This window comes from Crotalus tigris, unplaced genomic scaffold (assembly GCF_016545835.1).
Source record: "Crotalus tigris isolate CLP2741 ecotype Arizona unplaced genomic scaffold, ASM1654583v1 scf7180000017625.6296891, whole genome shotgun sequence".
Taxonomy (NCBI): Eukaryota; Metazoa; Chordata; class Lepidosauria; order Squamata; family Viperidae; genus Crotalus; species Crotalus tigris.
Window position 1 is genome coordinate 5,191,618 of NW_024096520.1, and position 24,551 is coordinate 5,216,168.

General features: G+C 38.1%; 1 protein-coding gene across 5 annotated transcripts; it reads right to left on the reverse strand.

The window, feature by feature from the left end:
- Positions 1 to 3,043: 3,043 nt before the first annotated feature.
- REEP2 (receptor accessory protein 2) lies at positions 3,044 to 23,371 on the reverse strand. 5 transcript variants are annotated; one of them, XM_039334067.1, is made up of 8 exons: positions 23,210 to 23,371; positions 22,639 to 22,711; positions 13,977 to 14,053; positions 12,881 to 13,001; positions 6,692 to 6,805; positions 6,249 to 6,396; positions 5,092 to 5,252; positions 3,044 to 3,693 (listed from the first exon to the last, which is right to left on the reverse strand). In XM_039334067.1, the coding sequence occupies exons 1-8, from the start codon at positions 23,239 to 23,241 to the stop codon at positions 3,619 to 3,621; spliced, it is 801 nt and encodes a 266-aa protein (XP_039190001.1). In that variant the 5' UTR covers positions 23,242 to 23,371; the 3' UTR covers positions 3,044 to 3,618. The 5 variants fall into 5 exon arrangements, with proteins under 5 accessions (XP_039190001.1, XP_039190004.1, XP_039190003.1 ...); XM_039334070.1 differs by lacking the exon at positions 23,210 to 23,371 and adding an exon at positions 22,933 to 22,950; XM_039334069.1 differs by lacking the exon at positions 23,210 to 23,371 and adding an exon at positions 22,888 to 22,919.
- Positions 23,372 to 24,551: the final 1,180 nt, after the last annotated feature.

Consider the following 24,551-nt stretch of genomic DNA (forward strand, 5'->3'; position numbering starts at 1 on the left):
AAAGAAAAAGTGTCACAAAAGTGAATGGTCATGAGTATTACAGGGAGGGAGGGAGGGGGGGAGGGAGGGAGGGAGGGAGAGAGAGAGGGAGGGAGGGAGGGAGAGAGAGAGAGGAGAGAGAGAGAGAGAGAGAGAGACCAGAAAACAATGGTGGTGGTAGATGTATCAAGTGACAGAAACATCAGAGAGGGAGGGAGGAGGGAGGGGGAGGGAGGGAGGGAGGGAGAGAGAGAGAGAGAGAGAGAGAGAGAGAGAGAGAGAGAGAGAGAGAGAGAGAGAGAGAGAGAGACCAGAAAACAATGGTGGTGGTAGATGTATCAAGTGACAGAAACATCAGGAGGAGGGAGGGAGGGAGGGAGGGAGGGAGGGAGGGAGGGAGAGAGAGAGAGAGAGAGAGAGAGAGAGAGAGAGAGAGAGAGAGAGAGAGAGAGAGAGAGAGAGAGAGAGAGACCAGAAAACAATGGTGGTGGTAGATGTATCAAGTGACAGAAACATCAGGAAGAAGGAGTATGAAACGCTGGAGAAGAACCGGGGCCTGAAGGAGGAACTAGAGAGGATGTGGAAAAATAAAGACCAAAATGGTCCCAAGGGCTATTACCCTTAACCTAGGAGAATGGCTCCAATGTTAGAAGACTACAGTGCTAGGAAGAGCTAAGATATTGCACAGAACCCTTAAACCTCCAGGCCTCTGGTAGAGGATACAAGATTGAGGAAGACACAGACTATTAATGGGGAGAGAAGGGAATTTTACATAGACACACACACACACACACACACACACACACACACACAAATACAAACTAAACTGCAATGGGAACATGAACAAATAATGTAAATGACAAGTGTATCCAGGGCAGGCTAATTTGAAAATTTACAATAGGAGTTTTCTCAAGACTAGACTTGATGGGATAGGGAGAAGGCAAATTTATAGAGTGACAAAAGCCTCTTGCAGGAGATTTAATTATCCAGGAAAGTAATGCTAACAGTCACTGCTGAAAAAGAGAATAATGTACAAGAATGATTGCTGTGAACCTAATCCATTAACTTCTGTGCAAATCATTGACAAGCAAAGAATCATGACTCCCAGGAGCAATCTAATATACATGTTGTGAGAAATAAAAGGCATGTATAAACAAAAAAATCAGAATCTGCAGTAAAAGACAAAGAGTAGGTGAATAAAGCCGTGCAACTTTCACTCTGAAGGGAGCACACCTCCCCATCTAATACTGCAGAAATACAAAGGTTTTTCAATACAGTCAATCCAGACTCCAACCGCACTTCCTTTCCCTGGTCATATTTTATATATAAATGGAGTTGCTTCATACCTAAACCCCTTATAAACAGGACCACTCAAGAGTAATTGCAGAGCATTGGGAAAGAGCAATCAACTAACTAGAAAGTACAGCAGGCTACTACATTTTTATTCTTGGCAAAGTCAATCTCCCAACTACTAAAAAGGCTAATTTCATATTTACAGTCAGCATCCTTGACAATTAGAAAATGTATTTAATTGTTTGCCAAATCCTTGGCATTAAACACTGCTGGGAAGGAGGGGGAAGAGAACAGCAAACACACTATGAATATTCTCTTTGTCCTTGCGGGGAAAAAGAACTGACAGATGTCCAAACCAGAAGTTCAACACAAGTGGAACTGACTGGAAGTAGAATTAAAAACACTTTCTTTAAAGGAAATTCTTTAACTGACTGGAAGTAGAATTAAAAACACTTTCTTTAAAGGAAATTCCTTTGTTATCTTAATGATCTTTGCATTTTATAACAACAATGCAAAATAAGAGAATTAGTTTAAAGAGGCAACTCTGGAAAGTATGCTTACTAGGATGTAAGTCCCACTGAACTTGGTATAGATTAATTTGAACAAACATGTTTAAAAATTAGTAAATGTGGTAGTCTGTGCTAGGAAAAAAGTTTTCAAACAACACACTGAAGTGTTATGTTGCATATCTAAAAGCTGATGCTGCTACCTAAGAACTTGTGAATAAGCCTAATAGGCAAAGATTTGCTTCATCTGTAAAGACTGGTGGCCTTGATGCATACAGTATTCATAAAATGGAACTAACCTAATAAAAATCAGAGTCACTACTATTTATCTAAGCTTCCTTACATTATAATTTTAGATTATTGTATTTATGTTAAAGCTTGTGAAACAGTGCATTTTAAGGATTACTTCATCAATTTTATTATAATGCTGTAGGGTCCTTGATGCTCTCTGAGCTTGGTTGTTTTCTTGCAGATGTTTCATTACCGGATTAGGTACTATCATAATTCTATATAAAATCTAAATCCTTGCGGTCGCTTAACTTTAGGTAGTCTCAAACAGCAAACAGTATTGTCTCTACCAAGTAAATAGCACAAGTAGAGAATGATGGAAGATTTGGATGGTAGAAAGAAGAACTGTAATTCCTGAGAACTGAGTACTGCATTAATTGTTTACATTTAGAATAAGTGGAGATGTCCCTATTACTTATTGCAAAATGCCACTCAGAAAAACTCCAAAAACGATTATTGTTTTTGGCCAGCTTACCTAGATGTACTGATCAACTTCAACTTATATTCTGACTGCAAATAAAAGCCAGCAGAAACGTATGTGCCATTCAGCTTTCTATCCTCCAACTGCTTCCACACAACCACTTCTTTAAAACAATTCTTACAGAAAACAGACCAATCTATAAAACCTAAAATATCAAGGCAACTCTGAAGAAGGGGCCCAAAGGTTTGATACTTAGATTGTAATTACTCAGGATTCTAATGCTTTGGAGAGAGTGATCTAGGCTCAGGTGTTCCCAAATGTCCTGCTCCAACCATGATTCACTTAGTTTTGCCATCTTTCTTCTACTTGTAAAAAAAAAAAACATTTCCCCTTTCCAATACTTAACATAAGCAAAGTCACAATAATTTCACCCAAGCAAAAGAGGCTTCTGCATAGAAAGACCAGATACTGGTAGCAAAGCCAGCCACTTTCATTCTCATCGCTACTCGTCTTTTCCTCACGCCACTGCAGCCCGCCCACCCACCCCCAAGCCCTGCCAAGAAATTCTTTGCCAAAACCCACTTCACGGACAGTGAAGATGTTGCATTTGCAGCAAACTATCACTTCTCCTTCTTTCTTTCGCCAAAGCAATTTTGAACGATAATTTTCAGTACCAGTCACCTTACTTCAGGCACTTCCCAACAATTCCCCATAGCAGCTAAATCATGACAGAGCAAGTGAAGAGCTACCAGGAGCTCTCCATGCAAATTAGAATTTCAATTGCACTCATTTTTTTTTTAACCAGCTTCTCTGCCAAAAGTGGTTCTAACCCTAATTAAAGAGGTATTCCAGCAAAGAGTTTCTCTACTAGGGTTACACGTGGAGAGGGAATCCCAAAACAACAGGCTATATACAGACAGATTAGCATTTTCCATCATAGAGACGAAGAGTATATAATTCCTGAGGATCGCCATCCTCTGATCTGTGTGCCAAATTTCAATCACCACCTCGCCTTGGAATGAGCTCTACAAAGCGGTAGCTGTTATGTACAAGATCTCAGCTCCCATTCCTTGGAGAGTGTCCCCCACAGTGGCAGAAGAGCTCTGGGACAGACTTTTAGCTGGATTGTCCTTAGGCTGATTCACCAACCGGAGTGGAGCCTGTAGCTTTCTTCTTGGGACGGGCTTTCACTGCCTTCTGTGGAGGCTGTAAAGCAAGAGATTCACAACAGGACATTAGTTGCAAAAAAGATATTTTGAAAAACAGTTTTGTTTAATTCGCCACTGAGCTAACAGCTTCAAAAACTGAGCAGCACTGCTAAAAATGCTGATTCTTAAATCCTCTGTTTTACTACTAGTAGGACTCCAACAACTGAACTAGTAACTGTGATCTCTGGAAGTTATATAACAGCAGTGGCATACTTCAATTAAAAACAGAGGTAAACTTGTATACTTATTATTGACAATAATAAGAGGCAAACTTGTATACTTATTATTGTCAATATTACAGTAATACAGTTTTTATTAGAAAGATTTTTATTGGGAAGGTGAGATAGAAATTTAATAAGTATCCAAACAACCAGCTTAAGGGATTTTAGCATGAAAAGACAAAGATTTAAGAAAAAGGAATAGGAACCTTTCTTTCCAATCACCCCTTTAGTTCAGGTAGCAGAACTGGTTTCAAGGGTTAAGAGTTTAAACAAATATGAAGACAGAAGGCATGGATGAAGAACAGAGATGCTTATCGGTTCTGATTTTGATTTTAAAATTAGAAGAAGACATAATAATCACTTACTGGAGCTATTGCCATCACCCCCATATTTCTATGGAAGTAACATTTCAATACTAAATGCTGTAATTGTCTCATTAAAGCAAAGAGAGGAAAATTGTGTCTTATTTTAATTCTTTAAACTATCCCTTCCAATGGCATGGAGACTTCAATAATTCTGTTCTATTCCTTCTCTTCCTTCTCTGTTGAATTTTAATAAGCAGACTGAATACTGAGTAAGCACTTCTAGCTGAATTTCTGTTTCTTTCCTGAAAACAAATTATGTCTAAAAAAAACCCAGAATAAAGTTTCATTGGTGGTTGGCTAGGTTAGTCCATCCCCTTATAGAAGAACTAGTATAGTCAGTTAACTATCGTGACAAGAATGGTGCTTCTGCAGCCAATATTTTAACCCCCAACTGAAAAATGTATATTCTCAGTTCTGATTGTATTCAGGTGAGAATTTTCAAGGAAGAGTTTGCTCTCCAGACAGTGATGAAATTGCAATGTATACTGTAATGTTATCAAGTCAAATCATGCCACATGTTACTATTTATAAGGAAATGGTGAACTGAGGCAGGAATGTTCTTTATCAGAATGCTTTCATTTACTTAAATTCTGGTTGAGTGGAAAAATAATGTAAAACAAAATTGAAGGCTGATTTATTGGAAAAGGCAGACACTGTGTTAAAGCCTTAGGGGTGAAGTAAAAAAAGTAAAAAAAAAAAGTGTACCATGGTGAAACATGTTTCAAGTATGATTCAAGTATTTCTACCTTTTATTGTTTAAGAAGCCGCAATTTACACATAGAAAATCCATACACCAGCAGGCCATCTCACCTCAGTCTTTATTGTTTTCTTAGGAGCTTTAAGGCTCTGGGTTCGTTTTGGAACTTTGTCTCCTGTATCATCATCAGATGGCTCAGTTCTAGAATCAGACTGTGTTCCATTATGTCTCTGAGTCATAGCTATGTCCTCAGATGAAGAGTAATACGATGCACCTAAGGAGAAAAACAATAGTGGGGCTGCTTCCTAAAGGTAAAAAAGATACTCAAGACACAGAGGTTTTGGGAGGCAAGGAAAAAAAATGAGTATATTTATCTACAAGGAATTGAACTCGAGGTCAATGGAAATATGAAATTAAATGTATTTCTGAATCCCATAATTGAAATTCCACTCCTTTACAACAAAAGAGCAGCAGTAGCTCCACAACCCAATCTATTCGCTCTAGGTGGCCTTTCTTTTTTGTTACTATTTTATAGTATACTTAAAAATGAATAGTAACATTTAGAATATGAAAAGCCTGTTCATACAGTTATGAAATCAAATTCTCCCGTTTGTACAAAATCCCCTTTCCAAGTCAGGTTATTGACTGGATAAAGATCAGGGGTAGGCAACCTTGGCTATTTTATGACTCATGGACTTCAACTCCCAGAATTCCTGAACCAGCCAAGTTGGCTCAGGAATTCTGGGAGTTGAAGTCCATAAGTCATAAAAGAGCCAAGGTTGCCTACCCCTGATCTAGATGAATGGAGTGCAAGAATACATGCCATGGTCACTATATGCCAGGAGAAGAAAACTCCTGTTTTGTATGCTGCTCTCTTTTACATGTGGCTGAGAGGGATGCCCTTTAAAAATACAGGGGAACACATGCCCTTTGGTGCAGCAGATAATATTTTCCTTTTTCCAAGAAAATGCCAGAGGTAATTACATCCTCTCTTTTAAGACAGACTCTTAAAAACTTTTATACAAAGGGTCTTATACTTGCATTCATAGAAGAATATAAAGCCATTTATAAAGCATTAGTGTGTAAAAATAAGTCTCTTGCCAATTCATTTCTGTAACAGGTACTGATTTTTATTTATCTGTTTTCATTTATTGTATGTTGAATTATTCTTTGCGTGTCTATGTGTTGCTTTACATTATAAACTGCCTTCAGTGTTCAGTTTGATCTGACATAAACATCAATAAATTTAATAGAGACTGACTTCACTAACCTGAATCATCAATAGTTTCAAGATGGCCCTTAGAAGACATATGCATGTGTGACTCGGGGCTTTGCAAATGCATTGTGTCATCATCTCGAATCAAAGTCAAATCTTGCATGCTGAAACTCCGAAGTTTTTCAGACAAAACCCCCTGGCCCTTTAAAACACAATTCCAAGTTACAATTATCCACATGTACTATATCAAAATGCATCTTAAGGGGAATATTGAAAGAACCTTTGATGGAAAACTAAATACAAAGGCAAGATAATGGAGCATCAGTGACACAATCTGGATAGAAAATGAAATGACTGTCTTTTCTCTAACATATAGAAATTGTCCAAGTGGCATGTAGCTAGTTGACAGTAAGAAAATGAATGCAGTGAAGGGAAACACCAAAATTACCAAGCAGAATGGAACAAGCAGATATTAAAATAAAGACATAAGGAGTTACCTTTGCAGCTGCAGTAACTGCTGCATTTGCTGCCAGATTTAATCCTCGCTTGCCAACACGCATCATAGTTTCATAACTCCTGTCACGGGCCTGGCTAATATATTCATCTATTTCCTAGGATTTAAATGGAGTAAGAATACATTTAGAAATTAACATTATTTACCTATAGATTTCTAGCATAAGTTGCATACAGACAAGATTCTAAGCCTTGTGGAGTTCACTAGATCTTTATGCTTCAGGACTCAAACAGAAGGGAAATCTTCCGATTTGTCCTAATGAATCACCTTCTATCAATAATAAAATAAATTATTCCCAACTGTACTAGCAAATATTTCTTGATCAGGATGGGCTACAAATTATCTCTAGATAATATATATCATGGGATAAGAAAAGGTATATGGAGCATATAAGAAAAATATTATATATTCCATACCTAATTAACAATATAGTTCCCTATATAATGTTATATAGATTCCTATGTAATAATATAGTCAATGCATACTAAAATTCAGCAGGAAAGGGCCACAGAGTACCTCATACTGTATTGCTCACACTGAGATTCTGAATAGGGATCATCATATGATTACAAGCTAACCTATTAGCGCGGGATAAAAAGACATCAACTGATACACTATAGAAGTTTGGCTTATTTTTATTTTAGATTGTTGGTTTGATAAAGTCCCTGATAAATACCCAGTATGCATTGTAACAGTACATTATCTACTGTTTTAAGTGGCTGGTGTTTCATGGCTGTTTTTCAGATATTTAATCATTCTGCCTTGGTGTAAAGATTTAGTAAACAGTGTGGGCAGTGGAATTCACTATTGACACTTCAATACTTCAGTGATTTTAATGATGAACTTACATGAGTACTTCAAGTTAATTTAACGTTTTCACCTTTGGTGGATATAAAACTAAGGGCCAAACTAGACATAACTTGACCATTTTTTATATGAAATATAATTCCCTTATAAAGCATATAAATCTAAAAGGCCCATTTTTAATTTCAAAAAGAGTATGTATACAGATGAGAAAAACAACTACTTGTGCTCTACTACTCAGATAAATTAATCTCAGCTCCCTCACTCATTAGTAGTGAAGCAAGCTGGGAGAAAAGTGCCTGACTTCAGTGACTAAATACAGTGAGGTAAGGCTATACTTCATGGTGTATCTACAGAGTTGAGCAACTGTGAATAGCCTGCACACCTAGACGTGTACTATCTGACAATCAACTCGGAATATTTTCTCATTCTCCTCAAATTGCAAGGTGCTATAAATACAAATAACAGTATGCATGTTGTCTTTCCGTCATCTCGTATAAATATATGACATTACATTGTATTATAAAGACACAGGCTATTGTGCTGCATTCATTATTTGCTCCCTGAAAAGAAATTAAAAATACAACTATTTCATCAGGTCTTCAGAAATAAAAAACTTTCTTGTAGAGTCTGGGTTTTTTTTTCTTTCCCCTAGTTCTGTTATAGAATTGGGAAAGCTAGGAGGAAGGATATGTGAGGTGTGATTGAGAGAAAATTTCACTGAGTTTAATTATAAAATGCTTTTCTGTAGCCTTGTATTAAGCATATTGTTATTTCTGTATTATTTCTACTTTATTCCCTTTCCTATTCTAAACTGTCAAAATGTATCGTTTTATTTGCATTATTTTATATGACCTGACTGGTCTGAAATAAAAGGGAGGTTGATTTCTACTTATTCACAACCCCAAAATCTATTCAGTCTCCTGCTCTAATCTGTTGCAAATGGCTGGGATATTTTCTAGAACATAGTTTGTGATGCTATCAGCAACCAGGGGATGGGAGGGTAGGAACCCATGAAAATCACTGCCATACTACTTTCTTGCAGTGAGAGACATACATTGGATCCCAGTTCCTTCACTTTGGTTTGCAGACACTCAGTTCTGGACTTCAACTCATTATATTAATTTACATTAATTTTTAATTACTGTCTTTGAGATTTTGATATACATAAATCACATTAGGCATAGTCTACAAAAAAGGATGGATGGATAAATAATAGGTAGGCAGGCAAAGAGCTGGAGATAACAACAAATCACATTGAGATGAAATCGAAATACATTTAATATACATATCTGGTATTAACACCAAGAAATTTAGCTCACACAAATACCACAATTGTTACATGTATTGTAGCAAAGTTAATCATCAATATTTATAACTTTAAAAAAAATCACTTACACCAATGTCTTATCAGAGAAAACAAAATTGATCCTGGAAATGTTCTTTCAAATCTCAATTTTCTTACTAAAGTTCACATTCTAGAAATATTTGGCAAAATATGTGGTCTTAGGAGATGGGTGGTATAGAAATGTGTGAGATAGATAGATAAATAGATAGATAAATAGATAGACAGACAGACAGAAAGACAGACAGAAAGACAGACAGAAAGACAGATACATACATACATACAGACGGACAGACAATTTGGTATTCAAATGGAGCCATTGAATGTTTTATACAGCACCATTGTGATGATCTAAAAGGTTAGTTGTCAAATACATTCTTGATGCCAGTCTATGGAAAGTAATTTATTTATTTAATCACATCTGCATAGCTGCCTATTCACATTCTCTGGCCAATGTGACCTTCAACACGCCCCTCCTGCTGGATCTGATGAAACAGGTAGATGTAACCTGGGAGTAGTCCCTCAAATATCCGGATAGGGCTTTGCTTTAAAAGTTATAACCAGCACCTGGAATTTGACCTGGAAGCAAATTGCCAACCAAAGCAGGCCAGGTGGCAGAGGTGCAACATAGGCAGATCTCACATGCATAACTCCCTATGCTGCTGCATTTTGCTCCAGCTGAAGCTTTCAGATACTCTTCAATAACAGCCCCATGTAGAGCATATTACAGTAGTCCATTTGGAAGGTGGCTAGGGCATGAGTAGAGCCTCCGAATTCCAGAAATGAGCATAATGGCCATGCCATTTGTGCAAAGGCCGTTTTAGCCATTATTGCCACTTGCTCTTTGAACAGAAGTTGTAAGTCCAGAAGAATCACCTAGTTGCACACTGGGTCTGTTAGGCTTGGGGCATGAATGTTGCTAAATCCCCAGATAAGGAAGGCTCTAAAATCCAAAGCCACTCAGACTTGCCAGGGTTCAGCTGAAATCTGTTGTTCCCATCCAGACCCCCGAAGCCTTTAGGCACCAAGAGTGTAGATGAACAGCAGCTCACCAGGGGCAGAGATGTATCATGAGAATACAGGGTGTCATCAGCCTATTGATTATACCTTACCCCATGGTGATGGATGATCTACCCAGACATTTTATGTAGATATTTAATAGGAGTAGAGAAAGTACCAAGCACTGCAGCATCCTGCATAGAACAGGATTTCTTACTCCCGATCAACACTTACTGGAATGGTGTTGATGGTAATTTGACCAGATCACGAACTAGTAATATTTGCTATCTACCTAGAGCAGGGGTTCTCAACCTTGGCAACTTTAAGACTTGTGGACTTCAACTCCCAGAATTCCTCAGCCAGCAAAGCTTCTGGTGGTCACTAGGGCCAGTGAGTTTTGGTGCTGGATGGGCACCAAGAGATCCAGGCTTCTTGAGTTTCCATTAGGAAAGCAAGCGTATAAAAGTAACAGATCAAATCAATCAATCAATAAAAGTTCATATAGTTAACTTAAAAACAAAACAAAACACAGGATTCCCTACTGAATTCACTCCCTGAGCAGCAAAAACTGCAAGGACTAACAATGAATATTTTGCAGTATAGAAAAGTAATAATTTGAGGTATTAATTTATGCTGGAGGCTGTTTCATTGAACTAAATATGAATAAATGCACATGATTAAAAAGTATAGATTTGTGTACTCTAAACAAAACTAGCTTACTTTGTAAACTAGTTAAGCTCTGAGAGAAACACTAGTGCTGATGCCTGTTAACATAATTTTACCTTACTTAGAACAGAATCTTAAATAGAATCTTAAATGGAATCATTAGGCTCTTCCTTCCAAATGCATTTGATATGATCTGTGTCAAGCGTATTCAGAAGGAAGAGCTTAATTATTTCCTAATTGGCACTTCTGGGTATTTTACAGTGAAGCATGAAATTTTTTAATATATATGGATCTTTTACAGCTGATATAAAACAGCATAATGTTGATTTGTATTCAAGTACAAAAGAAACACAAATTGCAGCTTTCTGGTAGTGTGACCAACCTGTAGCTTGGAAAAGGGAGTCTTTTTTTGCATCTCTACCAACAACAACAAATCAACAAAACAATAAATTACGAAAATATAAAATGTATTTCATAAGATTTAAAGTTGTCTAGAGGATACAATTTGTAGCTCAGTGCATTACTACTTCCTAACATGATAAAAATTTATTTAACTTAATTCTTTTTTCACATTATTCTTTCATGCAATCATTTTCTCCATAAAGACCTAATCTCTTCTTTTACTATGATGCTGTAGAAAGTGAATCATTTGCCATCCGAAGCCCAAAATTCTATGAAATTATGATAAAATAGGTGGCACAACATATTGGAGCTTTAAAAGTTAGGATCAACTTAAAGTTAACAGCAACTCTGACTTGATGCTGATTAAAGAAAATAAATTTAATATTCCAGTGAACATTATTACTCTGAAGGATGAAAAATTGCATAGCTCTTCTTACTATTTAGCAAGAGGTAGTAGCATGAACTATTTTAAAAAGGAGGCACATGACCAGAAACACCATGAAAGCACTCTGCATGTGACCAGAAATACCAGGCAATCATCCACCTGGCTTTGGGTGGAAAGCACTTTGCAAGTGACCAGAAACACTTCTGTTTGCATGGAGCATCACAGCGATTTACTCCCCAGAGCCCGATGGGTGATTTCCTGGTGTTTCTGGTCAAGTGTAGAGTGCTTTCTTGGTGTTTGTGGTCACATGCGGAGTGCTTTTCCCAATGAGGGGCAGGTGATTTCATGGCGTTTCTGGTCATGTGCAGAGTGCTTTCATCGTGTTTCTGGTCATGTTCAGAGTGCTTTTTCCCAAAACTGGGTGGGGTGATTTCATTGTGTTTTTGGTCATGCACAGAGTGCGTTTAGACAGAGAGTTGCAGCAATGTTCCTCCCAAAGCTGACACTAATGCTGTGAGAAGAATAATGCTGTGAAGAGGGTTTTTTTCCAGTCTGGACTCCAAACTTTCCTGTCCATGCAGCCCCATTTCCGTGGTGCATCAGACTGCAGCTAAACGCAGCTGCAAACTTTGCAATCTGCTTGTTGGGCAAGAATTTGAATGCAACTCAAAACAAACCTTTGCTTCCCAAAGCTGCCCTTATTTTCAGAGCAAGACACCCTCAAACATTAAGCAATGTGCCTTAAAAAAAAAAAAAGTTGCAGGACTTCCCATTTTGAAACCCCCACCCCCCCCGTCATTGCATTCGTGCCATTGCCCCCAACTCCACTCTCCGCCCATCCCTGCCCCCCCCCCCCACAACCTGCTCACCCAGCCAGCTGGCTCTCCATCCAGCTGTCACAGCGAGTTATCCCCGCAGCAAAGTTTCAGTGTTGCAAAGAAATGGCAATAGCAAGTTGGCAGAGGGGACTTGGGGGTGGTGAGAAGGCTGCCCCCAGTTGGCCACATTAAAGCAGCATCAAGTCATCCTAGACCACCTCACGTAAGCTGATCCCAGGCTGACCCTAATTCCCATTAATAAGGGCAGAAAAAAATTCTCTTACATTTTTCTATCAGGTCTCTTCAACTGTGATAAAAGATTTGTTTTAGAAATTCTTCTAATGGAAATGGAATTTGGCATCCTTGCACTTATTTAGTGACGAGGAGGAGAAGGATTATATATGAAGTACATTTCATTGTACAATAATCTTTCCAATAGTCTGCAACCTCCCTCATGCCCAATAGTTTGGCCGACAAATCAGGAGGGAATTCTTCCCATCAAGCCTTTTCTGGGATGTTGCTACTTTCATCATTACATAGGAATCCTGCCCGTGAAATATTTTTGAATAAATTCTGTCCAGATATTAGGCAGGCAATTTCGAAAGGTTATTTATGCCCAGCTCTAGATGCCATGCATTCAGCATTCATAAACATGGGCATGACAAATTTCAAAGGCTTTTTTTCCCCCTGCAACCCAACTACATTTGAAGTGACTCAATTCTTCATGTCTGATAATTGGGCAAGTTGCAGTACCTTCTCCTTATTGGAGAGCGTTGGGTGAACAAACTTCCTGTACAGGACGCTGGATCCCTTGGTATAAGGAGAGAGCAGCCAGATCACAAATGCGATTTTCAACTCGAAATAAAAGGGAAACCTGAGAGAAATGGAAAAGCTAGAATCAAGCTCAGGTTAGAGTCAGACAAAGGTTGACAGTCCAGAATAGTACAGATGGAATAAGCAAAGGAAGAAAAAATGAACTATAGACAGAATAGAATCAATATCACAAAGCCAGCTACCTTCTATTTTCTTCATAACAACAACCTTGTGAGGTGGGTAGGACTGAGAGAGAGTGATTGGCCCAAAGTCACTCAGTCAGCTTTCGCGCCTAAAGGTGGCTTAGAACTCATAGTCTCCTGGTTTAACCATTATACCAAACTGGCTCTCATTCTTTTCAAGAATGCTCTTTTCTGAAATCTCATTTCAGATTTCTTTTATAAATTTAATAAATACTCCAACAGAGCAATCATAGAATTAAGTGCCAATGATTGTACCATTTATTTTTTTTTTCAGATAGCAATAAATTATCATCACTGTGGGGATTTACATGATCAATTCTTTGCCTCAAAATCACCCAACATTCTCATCCCAGTACATAACCCATTGATTCACGTCTTTTGAACAAGTTGCCAGTAAGGTGTATTTAAACAGAACTATTACTGTAGGATTGGAGTAACAACTCTTTCCTCAGTGTGTTTTCAGAGAACAAATACTTTGATATTATTTCACAAAGCAAAAGACACTGACAAGTTGCAATAGTATGAGAAACAACCATTTTATTCAGAGCCAGAATCCATTTTTTTTAAAAAAATTACTCTTGGAAGAAAGAATAAGATATTTTGCCAACTTCAAACATTCAATTTATGAGATATATCATATGTGATACAGCAAATGAGTATTTCCGCCAAACATTTAAAATAAAAAAGATTTTGGAAAAAAACATTCAAAGCAGTCAAGAATGAGAAAATAGAATACTTTACTGAAACACTTCACAATACAATTGTCAGTTTTAGATTAATGGTTTAAAAATATTACAGTATCAAGTAGTTCCTATCACTGGTAAAGAACTTACCAAGACAGAATGATGTCTGTGAGCGTTTCTGCTGTGGTGAAGAAGGCAAATACAATCCAATACATCATCCATTTAACCTGCAAGGTAACCATTGCATTAAAAGTATGCTGAACATTAGGCCTTATCTTAAAACAAATATTTCATTTATAGGTACCAAACATTCTGAGCATTTTTTTCTCATATATAAAAACAAATATTTACACAAACATCACTTTATAGTTTGTAAGCAAAGTTTGTCATGCATGTTCTTCTTTCACCATTTAACGCCCTCAAATTTTATTTACTTCAAACACTGAAGCCTGGCAATGCAGTATATAACTGATATATTTACCGTCCAATAGCTTGTCTAATGAGAGGTAACATTGGGAGCAGAGGGAATTTCATCAAAAGATGAAATCCATGGAATTTTTCTGCTAGTGGAAAATTACCCCAAGGATGGGGGAAAGCTTTTTGCAATCCTCTGCATTTTTTTTCAAAACTTGTTTAAAAGCTTAGGAACCCTAAGTGGCATATTTAGAGTTACAGAAAACCAGAGAGTTCTCCAAAAGAGTGCAACAAGTATTTAGGATGAAAACATATTACCTAAAAGACCCACATCAACTTCATGATTCAACACAGCAATTAACAGCTGATATTGTTTTATTACAACGTACTCCATACAGGTAGTCCTCGACTTACAACAATTCACTAAGTAACCGGTTTAATGTACAACAGCACTGAAAAAAGTGACTTATGACTGTTTTTCTCATTTAGGACCTATTGCAGCATCCCTGTGGTCACCTGATCAAAATTTAGATGCTTGGCAACTGACTCACATTTATGACCATTGCAGTGACCCGGGGTCATGTAATCTGCTTTTATGGCCTTCTAACAAGCAAAGTCAATGGGAAAACCAGATTCACTTAACAACCATGTTACTGATTTAACAACTGCAGTGATTTGCTTAACAACTGTGGCAAGAAAGGTCGTAAAATGGGGCAAAATTCACTTAACAAATGTTTCACTTAGCAACCAGAATTTTGGACTCTCCTATGGTCGTAAATTGAGGTCTACCTGTATAGCAGATATTTGTATGCCAGCACCTTGATTGCAGACAGGCAGGCAGGCAGCCAGGCAGTCAGGCGCTAGCTCCCCCTGCTGTTCATTAAATAAGAGTGTAAGAACATTAGCAGAGCCCAACAATATCATATGTCTGGTCCAGCATAATGTTAGAAAGAAGTCAAACAAATCCTAGAAATTAGACTACAGCCAGCTTTCATTGTGCTAGCTAAAAATTGCTTTCTCAATGTATAGTATAAAACAGGTTATTATTTTTTAAATTTTGGAGGAATATATCAAGGCTAACAATAATTGATAGCAGTACTAGACAAATACCAATCATCTGTCTAGATTTCTTCATAGGGCTTTTTTTTTGTCATAGAATGCACCGGAACAGAGTTCCGGCATCTTTTTTCCAATGGATTTTCCAGAGTTGCGTTCTTTTCCTATTGTTTTCCTTCCTATCCTCATTTGTTTTTGAAAATGCCCCGCTGGCAGTACGGTGCGAGCGGGGTCCCCTCCGGCATTATTTGCCTCCTCTAGGAGAAGCCATGAGGCGCCGGAGCACCACAGCCAGAATGTGGTTTGATTGGCTGGGTCGGACCATGTGGTGTGGAAGCCGATGGTGGCGGTGGGAGACACATAAACATGGAGGCCATCTTTCACGAGAGGGTGAGTGAGCCTTTTGCCTTCCCTTACAGAAGGTGGGCTGTGAGATTAAAGAGAGGCTAAGTGAGAGGAAAGAAAGGTGGCTGGCGTGGAAGCTTGCCTGACAGTGAAACTTTGCTGTTTCGGTTCCTTGGGTAGTTCAAAGGCTGGGATGTCTACGAAAATCTCTTTTTAGTCTTTTATACTTTATATTCAAACTGCAGAGGGGAAGAATAAGAATAAAGCCAATGTCTTGTGGATTTGGAGGTATTATTATTAATACTAATATATATTAATTATGTATTGCTCAGATGTAAAGGAGACCTACAGTATGAAGTTTAATCAGATCTATTTATTAAATTGGGTTTAACTTAAAGGTAAATTAAAAGTAATCTGATCACTGACAAAGTTTCAACTTTAATTTGTTTCAAGTCAATATCCATATTAAACTCCAAATGTAAATTTTTTCACCTTATTTGACAACTTCTTAAAAATAATTCACTCTTTTACAAGCAATCAAATTTTGTTTTATTGGGCCAATTTCGTTCCACATAGAAAGCTGTCATTTCCACTCATTAAACTAAATGGGTATGCCAGTGGTAAATGTCCCAAAAGATTAATAAAATGTTGTAATTTAAAGCCACACAATGCATGGTAACATTAATAGTATTAACTTACCTTGAACAAAATCCTAGTCTTTTAGATACACTAAAAATGGAAGGGTTTTCTTTTTCAACTACAAAGGTAAACCTTGTAGGGTAGGCAAGGCGGGTTGTATGATGTGTGTGAGTTCTGGCACTTTTTTTTTTTTAATAAAAAAGCACTGTTCATAGCCATCTAAATGTGTGACTGTCCCAAAGGTGCTTTTTCAAAAAGCAACTGGACTTTCTTTGTTTTTTCTTGAGACATTTCACTTCTCATCCAAGAATGCTTCCTCAGTTCTGAATAAATGGTGGAGAGTGGAAGGATTTATATTTCTTGCAGTGATCTGGTTGTTAGCATTCTTTCTTAGAGTAGTTGAGGCATTTGGAGGTTTATCTGTGCCCTCAGAGTACACCTGAATAATGTAAATGGGTGTGGAACCTTCTTGGAGCTTCTTGAAAGGCTGCCTTTTGAAAAAGCACTTTTGGGACAACCATGACCTGGATGACTGAGAATCTCCATAGACATTTAGGTGTGTAACTGTTGTATCTTTGTACCATCACTGAATCTTCTCACATTTAACTTCATCTGATAAAATTATAGTTATTAAACTCTTAAGGAAAACAAAATCAAAAAGTAAGTCTGAAGATTTCCAGAACGATCTTTATAACCTGGGTATGTGACCAACCAAATTATTAATGTGATTCAATTGAAATATATGTAAACAGATACACGCTTAAGCAAAAGAACCCTATCTTCACATCTACACTGTCAGCATCTGACCTATCTGTAACCAACCAGGAAAAAAAAAATATTGGGATCATACTGGATAACTCAGTGAAGATACTGTGCTGAGACAGTGCATGTGAAGTATAAAATATGCAAATTCTGAAGAAAAGAACTGAAAATAAAAATGCCAATATTGTAATGCTCTTATTTAAATCCGTATCTGATTTAGAATATTGTATACAGTTTTGGTTGTTACCGTTGAAAAAGGGTATAACAGAGCTGGAAAAAGTGCAAGAGAGGAATATTTGTCTGTCTCCTAGTTGCAAACATTCCAGTAGAATCTAGTTGGCAGCTGTGAGAAACAAAGTGCAGACCTAAGATGGGCCTGGTCTGATCCAGCAGAATGTTTTTTTCTTTCTTATGAACATGTGTTCTAATATTACAAAGAAAAAGAATTATCAACACTGTCAGGTCCAAACATTAACCTAACCCTTTACCCATCTCCCTTCTAAACTATTACACAATATTCTTTCCTAATTAGAGAGCTTTTTTAGTTTCCAATCATATAAACCACAAGGAAGCTATTGAAAATATCTTTTGAAAAGCTGACCCAGACTTGCAAATGCCTGTTCTAACTATAAAAAGATAAATCCTCCCTCCAATTGAGTTTGACTCCTTGTGACTACACGGATAAAATCACAGCATTTTCATGGCAATAGTGCAGAGCTTACCATTGCTTTTTCCCAGGATGTTTTTCAACCTTCCAGTCTAGCCTATAGTCTTTTAATTCCCTGGTAGGCTCTCATTCAAGTAGAATTCAGGCTAGGCCTGTCTACTTCTGAATCCAGACAACGTTAACTGTCATTTTGTAAGCTGTGAAAACCATTTTATTCAGACAGGCTTTCAAAATTCAGTAGTGACCAAGTTTGGGTCTTATATCTGGCTTCAAAATTAAACTCTTTGAATTGCTTATACTCCTCTTTGCAGTATTTGGGTCAAAACAGAGTAAATACAAAACAATAACCAAATTATAATAAGATGAAAGTAAATAAGCACTATCATAATTTTCAATAACACCATAACTATCAATGCAATTCCTAGTACCACACCTTCAGGAGCAATTTCCACACCATTCCCAAAGGCCCTCTGAAAGAGCAAGCACATTTTTTCATCTCTGGAGCTGCTCTATTACCAAGAAGGGAGGTCACCAAGGGGCAGGCTTGTCCTTGGGGTCCCTCCAGCCAACTTCCCTATGAAAACACACCAGACAAGCAGATTCCATTCACAGAAGGCAATTTTGTGGACTCTCCGTTTATTAACACATCGAAGTAATATCCAGCAGAATGAACTGTATCTGGAAGCCTATTGGCAACCAGTGGAATTCCATATTAGAGATATACGACAAACTGAAATGAGTCAATCTCTATTTGAGTTGCTACACTCTGGATGGTGTAGCTTCTAAATGAATTTCAAGAGCAGCAATATGTATAATAAATAATGGTAATCCAAAAGTGACGTGATAAAAGCATGAGTATTGTATCAAAGCCTCCCAGTTAAGGAATGTCCACTATCTCCTTCCACTTCTCAATCAACAATTCCTACTCTTCCAATATCTCTGCATATATTTCTGTTCTTCCAGCTTGGTTTCTGTCAACTCCAAATTTTCCCAAACTGATCAGATTATCTCATGTGGGTTACAGTGCTTTCTGCTCTTTCCACCTGTTAGTTTTTTCTTCATGGATACTTATTCACAAGGAGTAGCTTTAACAGCAACCATGATTTGTGGAATGTTATTTAATGCTGTATTTGGCATGTGTTCATATTTAATCATATGGATTGCTAGACAGTTGTAATTTGTTTCTACTGCATGTGATAAGAAGCAAACTGCAATTAGGTGAATTTTCTAGTTTCTGATACACAATTTCCTAAGATTTGGGGTATAGAATATCTAAATATTATATATTTTTATATTTATAAAATATACATACTTTATAACAAATATACAGTCTTTGGTAGAAAATAAATAAAAGGTTAGTGAGGTGATGCTGAAAAGTTGTTGGTATTCCTAATCTATAGCAATTTAGGTATAGTTTTGTGTCATCATTCTGGGTAATCAACAGATTTTCATGCCTATATTTAGATTCTAGTGGCAGAAATGCATTTTAAGTCATGATCAGCGACATAAGCCTGAAACCTAGTTTAGAGACTGACACAGATGATTATCACTGAGAGATAGTCTACCCTGAAAACTGGACAATTGGTATTGAAGGCCATTTTTGGACAATGGTCACTGACATAACTGTCCGCATTTAGTTTTTGTATTTTGAAGAGCAATCAAAAGCATTTACAATGGTCACATTCTGTGGCAGGAATAATGACTTTACTATAGAAAGACACAAATAATAACTGTTTTATTTTCAATCTTATTCCAATCATTTCTTAGTACGGAATTTGCCTTTTTCCACTGCTAGTTCATACTTAGTAAGTTTTGTAAGTTTTCTATTGTACACTTAAGACTTCTCCGGGATGGTAAAGATAATTTTTGATTGGGAGCTATTATAACATGGGTGGCTGAATACATGATTTAAATAAATAAATAAAATAATTACAGATAGTTTTTCATGACAGACAACATACGCTAAGTAGCAGAAGCCTAGGAGCTCTACTTTACATAAGTTCCTTTATTATTTTACCATGCTTAGTTTGGGCTGCCCTAAAGGAAAATATCCTGTCAGATTACGTAAGATTCTTTCAGTTACATCTTTTGTTACAACATCCGCCCACCCCCTTCCTACTGAGACACGTTTTAAAGAAATGCTTAACAAACTGCGATCAATAAGCTGGTGATATGCCCAATGTCTCACTTGAGTTTCCTGACATTATTGTATTTTAATTACTACATTTTACTATTGTATTTTAATAGACAAGTACTGAATACAGTCAAGATTTTAAATTCTTGTAATTTCCCTGACCAGCTCTTTGAATGATTGAGTTGGGACAAAAATCTCTATACAAGTACACATATAGTTAGAATCAGATATAGTAGTAGTCTCCGAGTCAAGCAGTTTTATAAGGGGATAAGTCAAATTCATGGAGGATGGGCTATTAATAGCTACTAGTTTTGATGGCTGTTGTTACTTCTGGAATTATAGGTAGCATACCCTGAGTATCAGCTGCATCATACTCCTGAAGAGTTCTCTCCTTCTCCTTCTTCTCTTTAATACTGCAAACAAAGCACCAATCTACAGGATCTTATTTATCTCCAAAAATGCCCCTAAATACTGTGAAGATGTAAAGTATATGTGTTTTTAGAAAATAAAAATGGTGGATGATTGCAGTTTATTAATTTCCTTGCAAGCCTAGCCAAAAAAAAAAAAAGGCAACGATAATCTTGGGATGAAAGCAGAGCTTCATAGCCCAGAAAAAATGACAGGAAACGTCTCCACCAGTTTGCTTCAGGTAAATTGGTATTTTGTACCAGCTTATATTAATAGTGGTTTTATAAATGGGTAAGTTTTCCCTGACAGCCATTTTCACTCCAGACAGGGTTTCACAATGTCAAATGGGTGCCTGGCCTAAAAAGATTGGAATCCTTGGTTTCTTCCAGAATATTTAGAACTGTCTTTCTTCCCCCATATATTGCCCCCAAAGGATGTTCATTTTTTTGTGGAACTTATGAACAATCCACAACTTTTCATTTGTGTGGGCTTCAGAACAACCCTGGTTTGGTACCAGTAATATTAAACAGGTAATTCATAGCATTAAAAGATTTTGGGGGTGAGTTTGGCCAAAATAAAGAGGCTTCTGCAGTTTACGGTTCCAGACAACGGACACACATTTTAGCCTTCCATGATGGTAATATTGCCACCTCACCGGTCCCATTTTATGACTCTTGGGACAAAAAAAGAGACAGTCATTAAAAAGTTTGTATAGTAAGCAACTAAGGCTTTAGAATACCATGACAAAGGCTTTTTCAGCATTTCCTTGGTGGAACAATCTTTGGAAGGAAGAAAATCTCAAGAGTCATACTATTAATTGTTTTAATAAAAAGGACAAATATGTTGCATGACATACTTGCTAGTGTATTTGACAGATGTCTTTAATGTTCATTTATTTTGAAAGGGCAAAAGCTTTTTTTGAGTTATCTTGACATCTTTTTGATGAAGAACAAATTCAGGACAGCTAAATAATGTAAATATCACATAATCAAAACTGGCACAAGCATTCTCTTTATAAGAATAATGTATACTTCTGCTTTCTAGTTTCCTCTCAAAACAAGCATTGGAAGCATGGGTATCACAAAGAACAAATATACAAAGACATATATTCTGGGAAGTCCCATGTTGTTACCTCTACATCAAGTTAAAAGTTCTCAGAAAAAGCATGAAATACTGAAAATAGCTAAAATTTGGCATATCCACGCTAGGCCCCCAATAATTTCATATCTGTTTATGAAAGCTAACAATGTGAAAGTTGAAATGTTGCAGATTATCAGAATCAGTGTTATCACAAATATTTTGCAATTTGCAAACGTCTAAAAGCTGCTCCAAGAGTTTTACCCCAGATTGTCAAATGCAGCCAATTGATTATTTCTTGCTACCCAGAGTCATTGAGAGTTTGATTGAATGCAAATTCAATAAATAAATAAAAATGATCCTACAAAGAAAGTATATACTTCATTTTGCATAGCAAAGCATGAAACAACAAAATAAGAAGCATATATGTAAAAAAGCAGCACTGAGACTAATTTCAATCTTTCCCATACTTCTTTCTATTCCAGTTCTTTACCTATTTCTCATTATTCCTGACACATGTTCTTCTGCTTTAACTTCCCATATTAACCTATTAACCTTTTCATGAATTACTAAAAGTGGTCTAGGGATGTTCAATACTGTATTTTACAGTCCAATTAAGAACCTTCATTTTAAATAGATTTTTGTTTCTTAATTTCATAATAGTTGTCAGGCAACACACCCAGTGCTAAGTACTTGGGACAATCCTCCAATACTCCAGTGCTGCAATAAAAACCCCCACTAAAATTGGCAACAAAACTGAGCATTGGGTTTTCACCAGTGACATTAAAAAGCACTTTTAGCCTCCCATGCTTTTTGCAAACATGTTAGTGACATAGTCATTGTTCTAATATGCAAAATACAGTGTTTAAGTTGGCTGAAGCCTGCAAGATGGTAGCTATTCTGAAGACAGTGGTACCATTAGAAACATGATGCTTTGGAATAGCTTGTAGTTTATATTAGCTGTAACTTTTACAACATTAAAAGCAAGAAGCGATTAGCTGAAGAAGCATATGGTGACATCATCAGCTTATCTAGTTTGTGTGTGTGTGTGTGTGTGTAGAGTCATTATATGGGAAATTGCTTAAGAGCAGAACAAGCATGTCAGTTCTATCCCACAGTATGTTCACATCAAATAAATAAGATCTTTTTTTTAAACATATTAAACAAGAATACAAAAAAGTAAAATCTCAGCTTCCTGCCCATTCACAAAACCTGGTCATTTTCCGAGCAGGAGACAAATCATGAATACCAAAATCATGGCAGAGAAAGATTAATTCTTAAAATAAATACGATGGCTTCCTTGCACTTACATATTCTTTCACATTTTTCGTCTTCACAGCTTTGTAAGAAGAATAAGCAGGATACAGGGTGCCAAAAACCAGACTGCAACCAGAGGTTTGTTTGTTTTTTAAAGAAAATGGGGAGGGGGGTGGAGAAGAGAGAGTGAGGTTCCAGTTATTCAGGGTGGGCGTCAGACTCCCGCAAACCTGAGCGACTTCCAATCCCCACCCCCACCGGCCCATCGAGCAGGCCGAGTAACGAGGCGCTTCGCTCTTCACCTGCTGCATCCACAGTTCCCTTCCAGGCCCGTCAGGCTGGCTCACCCGACTGTCTATTTCGCAGCAGTTTCCTCCCCAAGGGGGCGAGGGATCCCCGGACATCAGGCAACGCCCCGTCTGGTTTCTCCGCCGCCAGATTCAGGGTGAGGAGCGCTGGCCTCCCTCCCGCAAGCTGCCCCGGGGGAGAAAGGGGGGGAGGGCGTGCTAAAGCCCCGGGGAAGGCAGCCCTGCCTACAGCGCGAGCCCCCTGTCCCCATCTTCATCCCGTTGCCTGGCAACAGCACAGAGAGAGCCTCCCGCCCAGCCGCCCTCGCGCTCTTACACCACCAGCCGGGAGATGATCCAGGACACCATGGCAAAGGCGAGGAGGCCCGGACTCCTCCGGCAACGGCGGCGGCGGCGATTGGGAGCTGGTTTTCAGCACCAGCTGTAGCAGCCGCAGCAGCAGCAGCAGCGAAAGAAAGCGGGGCGCTCTTAAAGGGCAGGTTTCTGCAGCAAGCGTAGCCCCGCCCCGTTTCCTTAAAGGGGAGGGGCTACCGGTGCGTCGGAGGGAAAAGAGCCGCGGACCGCATCCCGGCGAAGTCGACTGGGTGCGCGCGCCCTTCTCTTCCCGGTAGCAGAACCTGAACTGGGTGGGCCGGCCGGCATTGCGTCAAACGAGACTCCTAGCTGGCTAAAGACCGGAGTCCGTCGTAGAGCAAAGCGGTGCGAGTAGCACGTTAAGCCCTCCTTCAGCCTTACAAGACCTGGCGTGGCTACTCTGAAGGGTTACCCCAGGGCAACATTCGGCATAGGATAAAGCCCCTTTAATCCCCAGCGGGATTAGCACGCCTTTTCACGAGGGTTTTCATCGTGCGTGATAGGATAAAAAGCACTCAAACGCAGGGGAAGGAGAGAAAATGATACTCTGCCCTTAAGTTAAGAGAAAGAAACGCGGCAGCGTGCACACATTTGCACGAAGAGTAGTCTATATAGTAGGGAAGTACTGTATAGTAAGCTGGTGCTGTCAAACTTGCAATATTTGAAACTATTTTTGTTGACAAGCCAGTAATCAGAAAAATAACATTTGGCCTAGCTATTCTCTCCCCCCCCCCAATTACTGGAGCATGGGTCTCTACTCTTCTTATGGTTGGAATACAACATTCATAAAGAGCTGAGGACCATCTCATAGCATATTTTGCTGTTCACACTCTCAATACACAGTATGATTCTCTTGCCACATCTGAAATTGTGCTAGCAAAAATGACTAGAAAGATTACATCCAGTGAGATTAAGAGAATCATAGGAAGAGAATAATAGGAGGGACTAGGAACTAATGCAACATGCAGGAAAAGCAATTAATCCTTGAGAGAAGGCTGTCCCTCTCTTGTGATGTTCAATAAATGGACAAGTTTTTTTTAATCTAGAAGTGATAAATTAAAAGGCAAACTTAAAAAAAAAAAGTCAAGCCAAAAGGGAAACATGGCCAGATTCCCCTTGCAGTTACCTTAATATAATTTTTCCAGTGTTGGTTTCATGCACTTCTGTTGTAAGGGGTAGAAACAGAACCATAATCAAACTTTAAACAGGAGAGACAACGCCAGCAGCAGTTTTGAAAGCATTGATTTTGGAGCCAGAAATTAATTTTAAGAGTTCACTCTTCTGTAGATGAACTGTATTTAAAA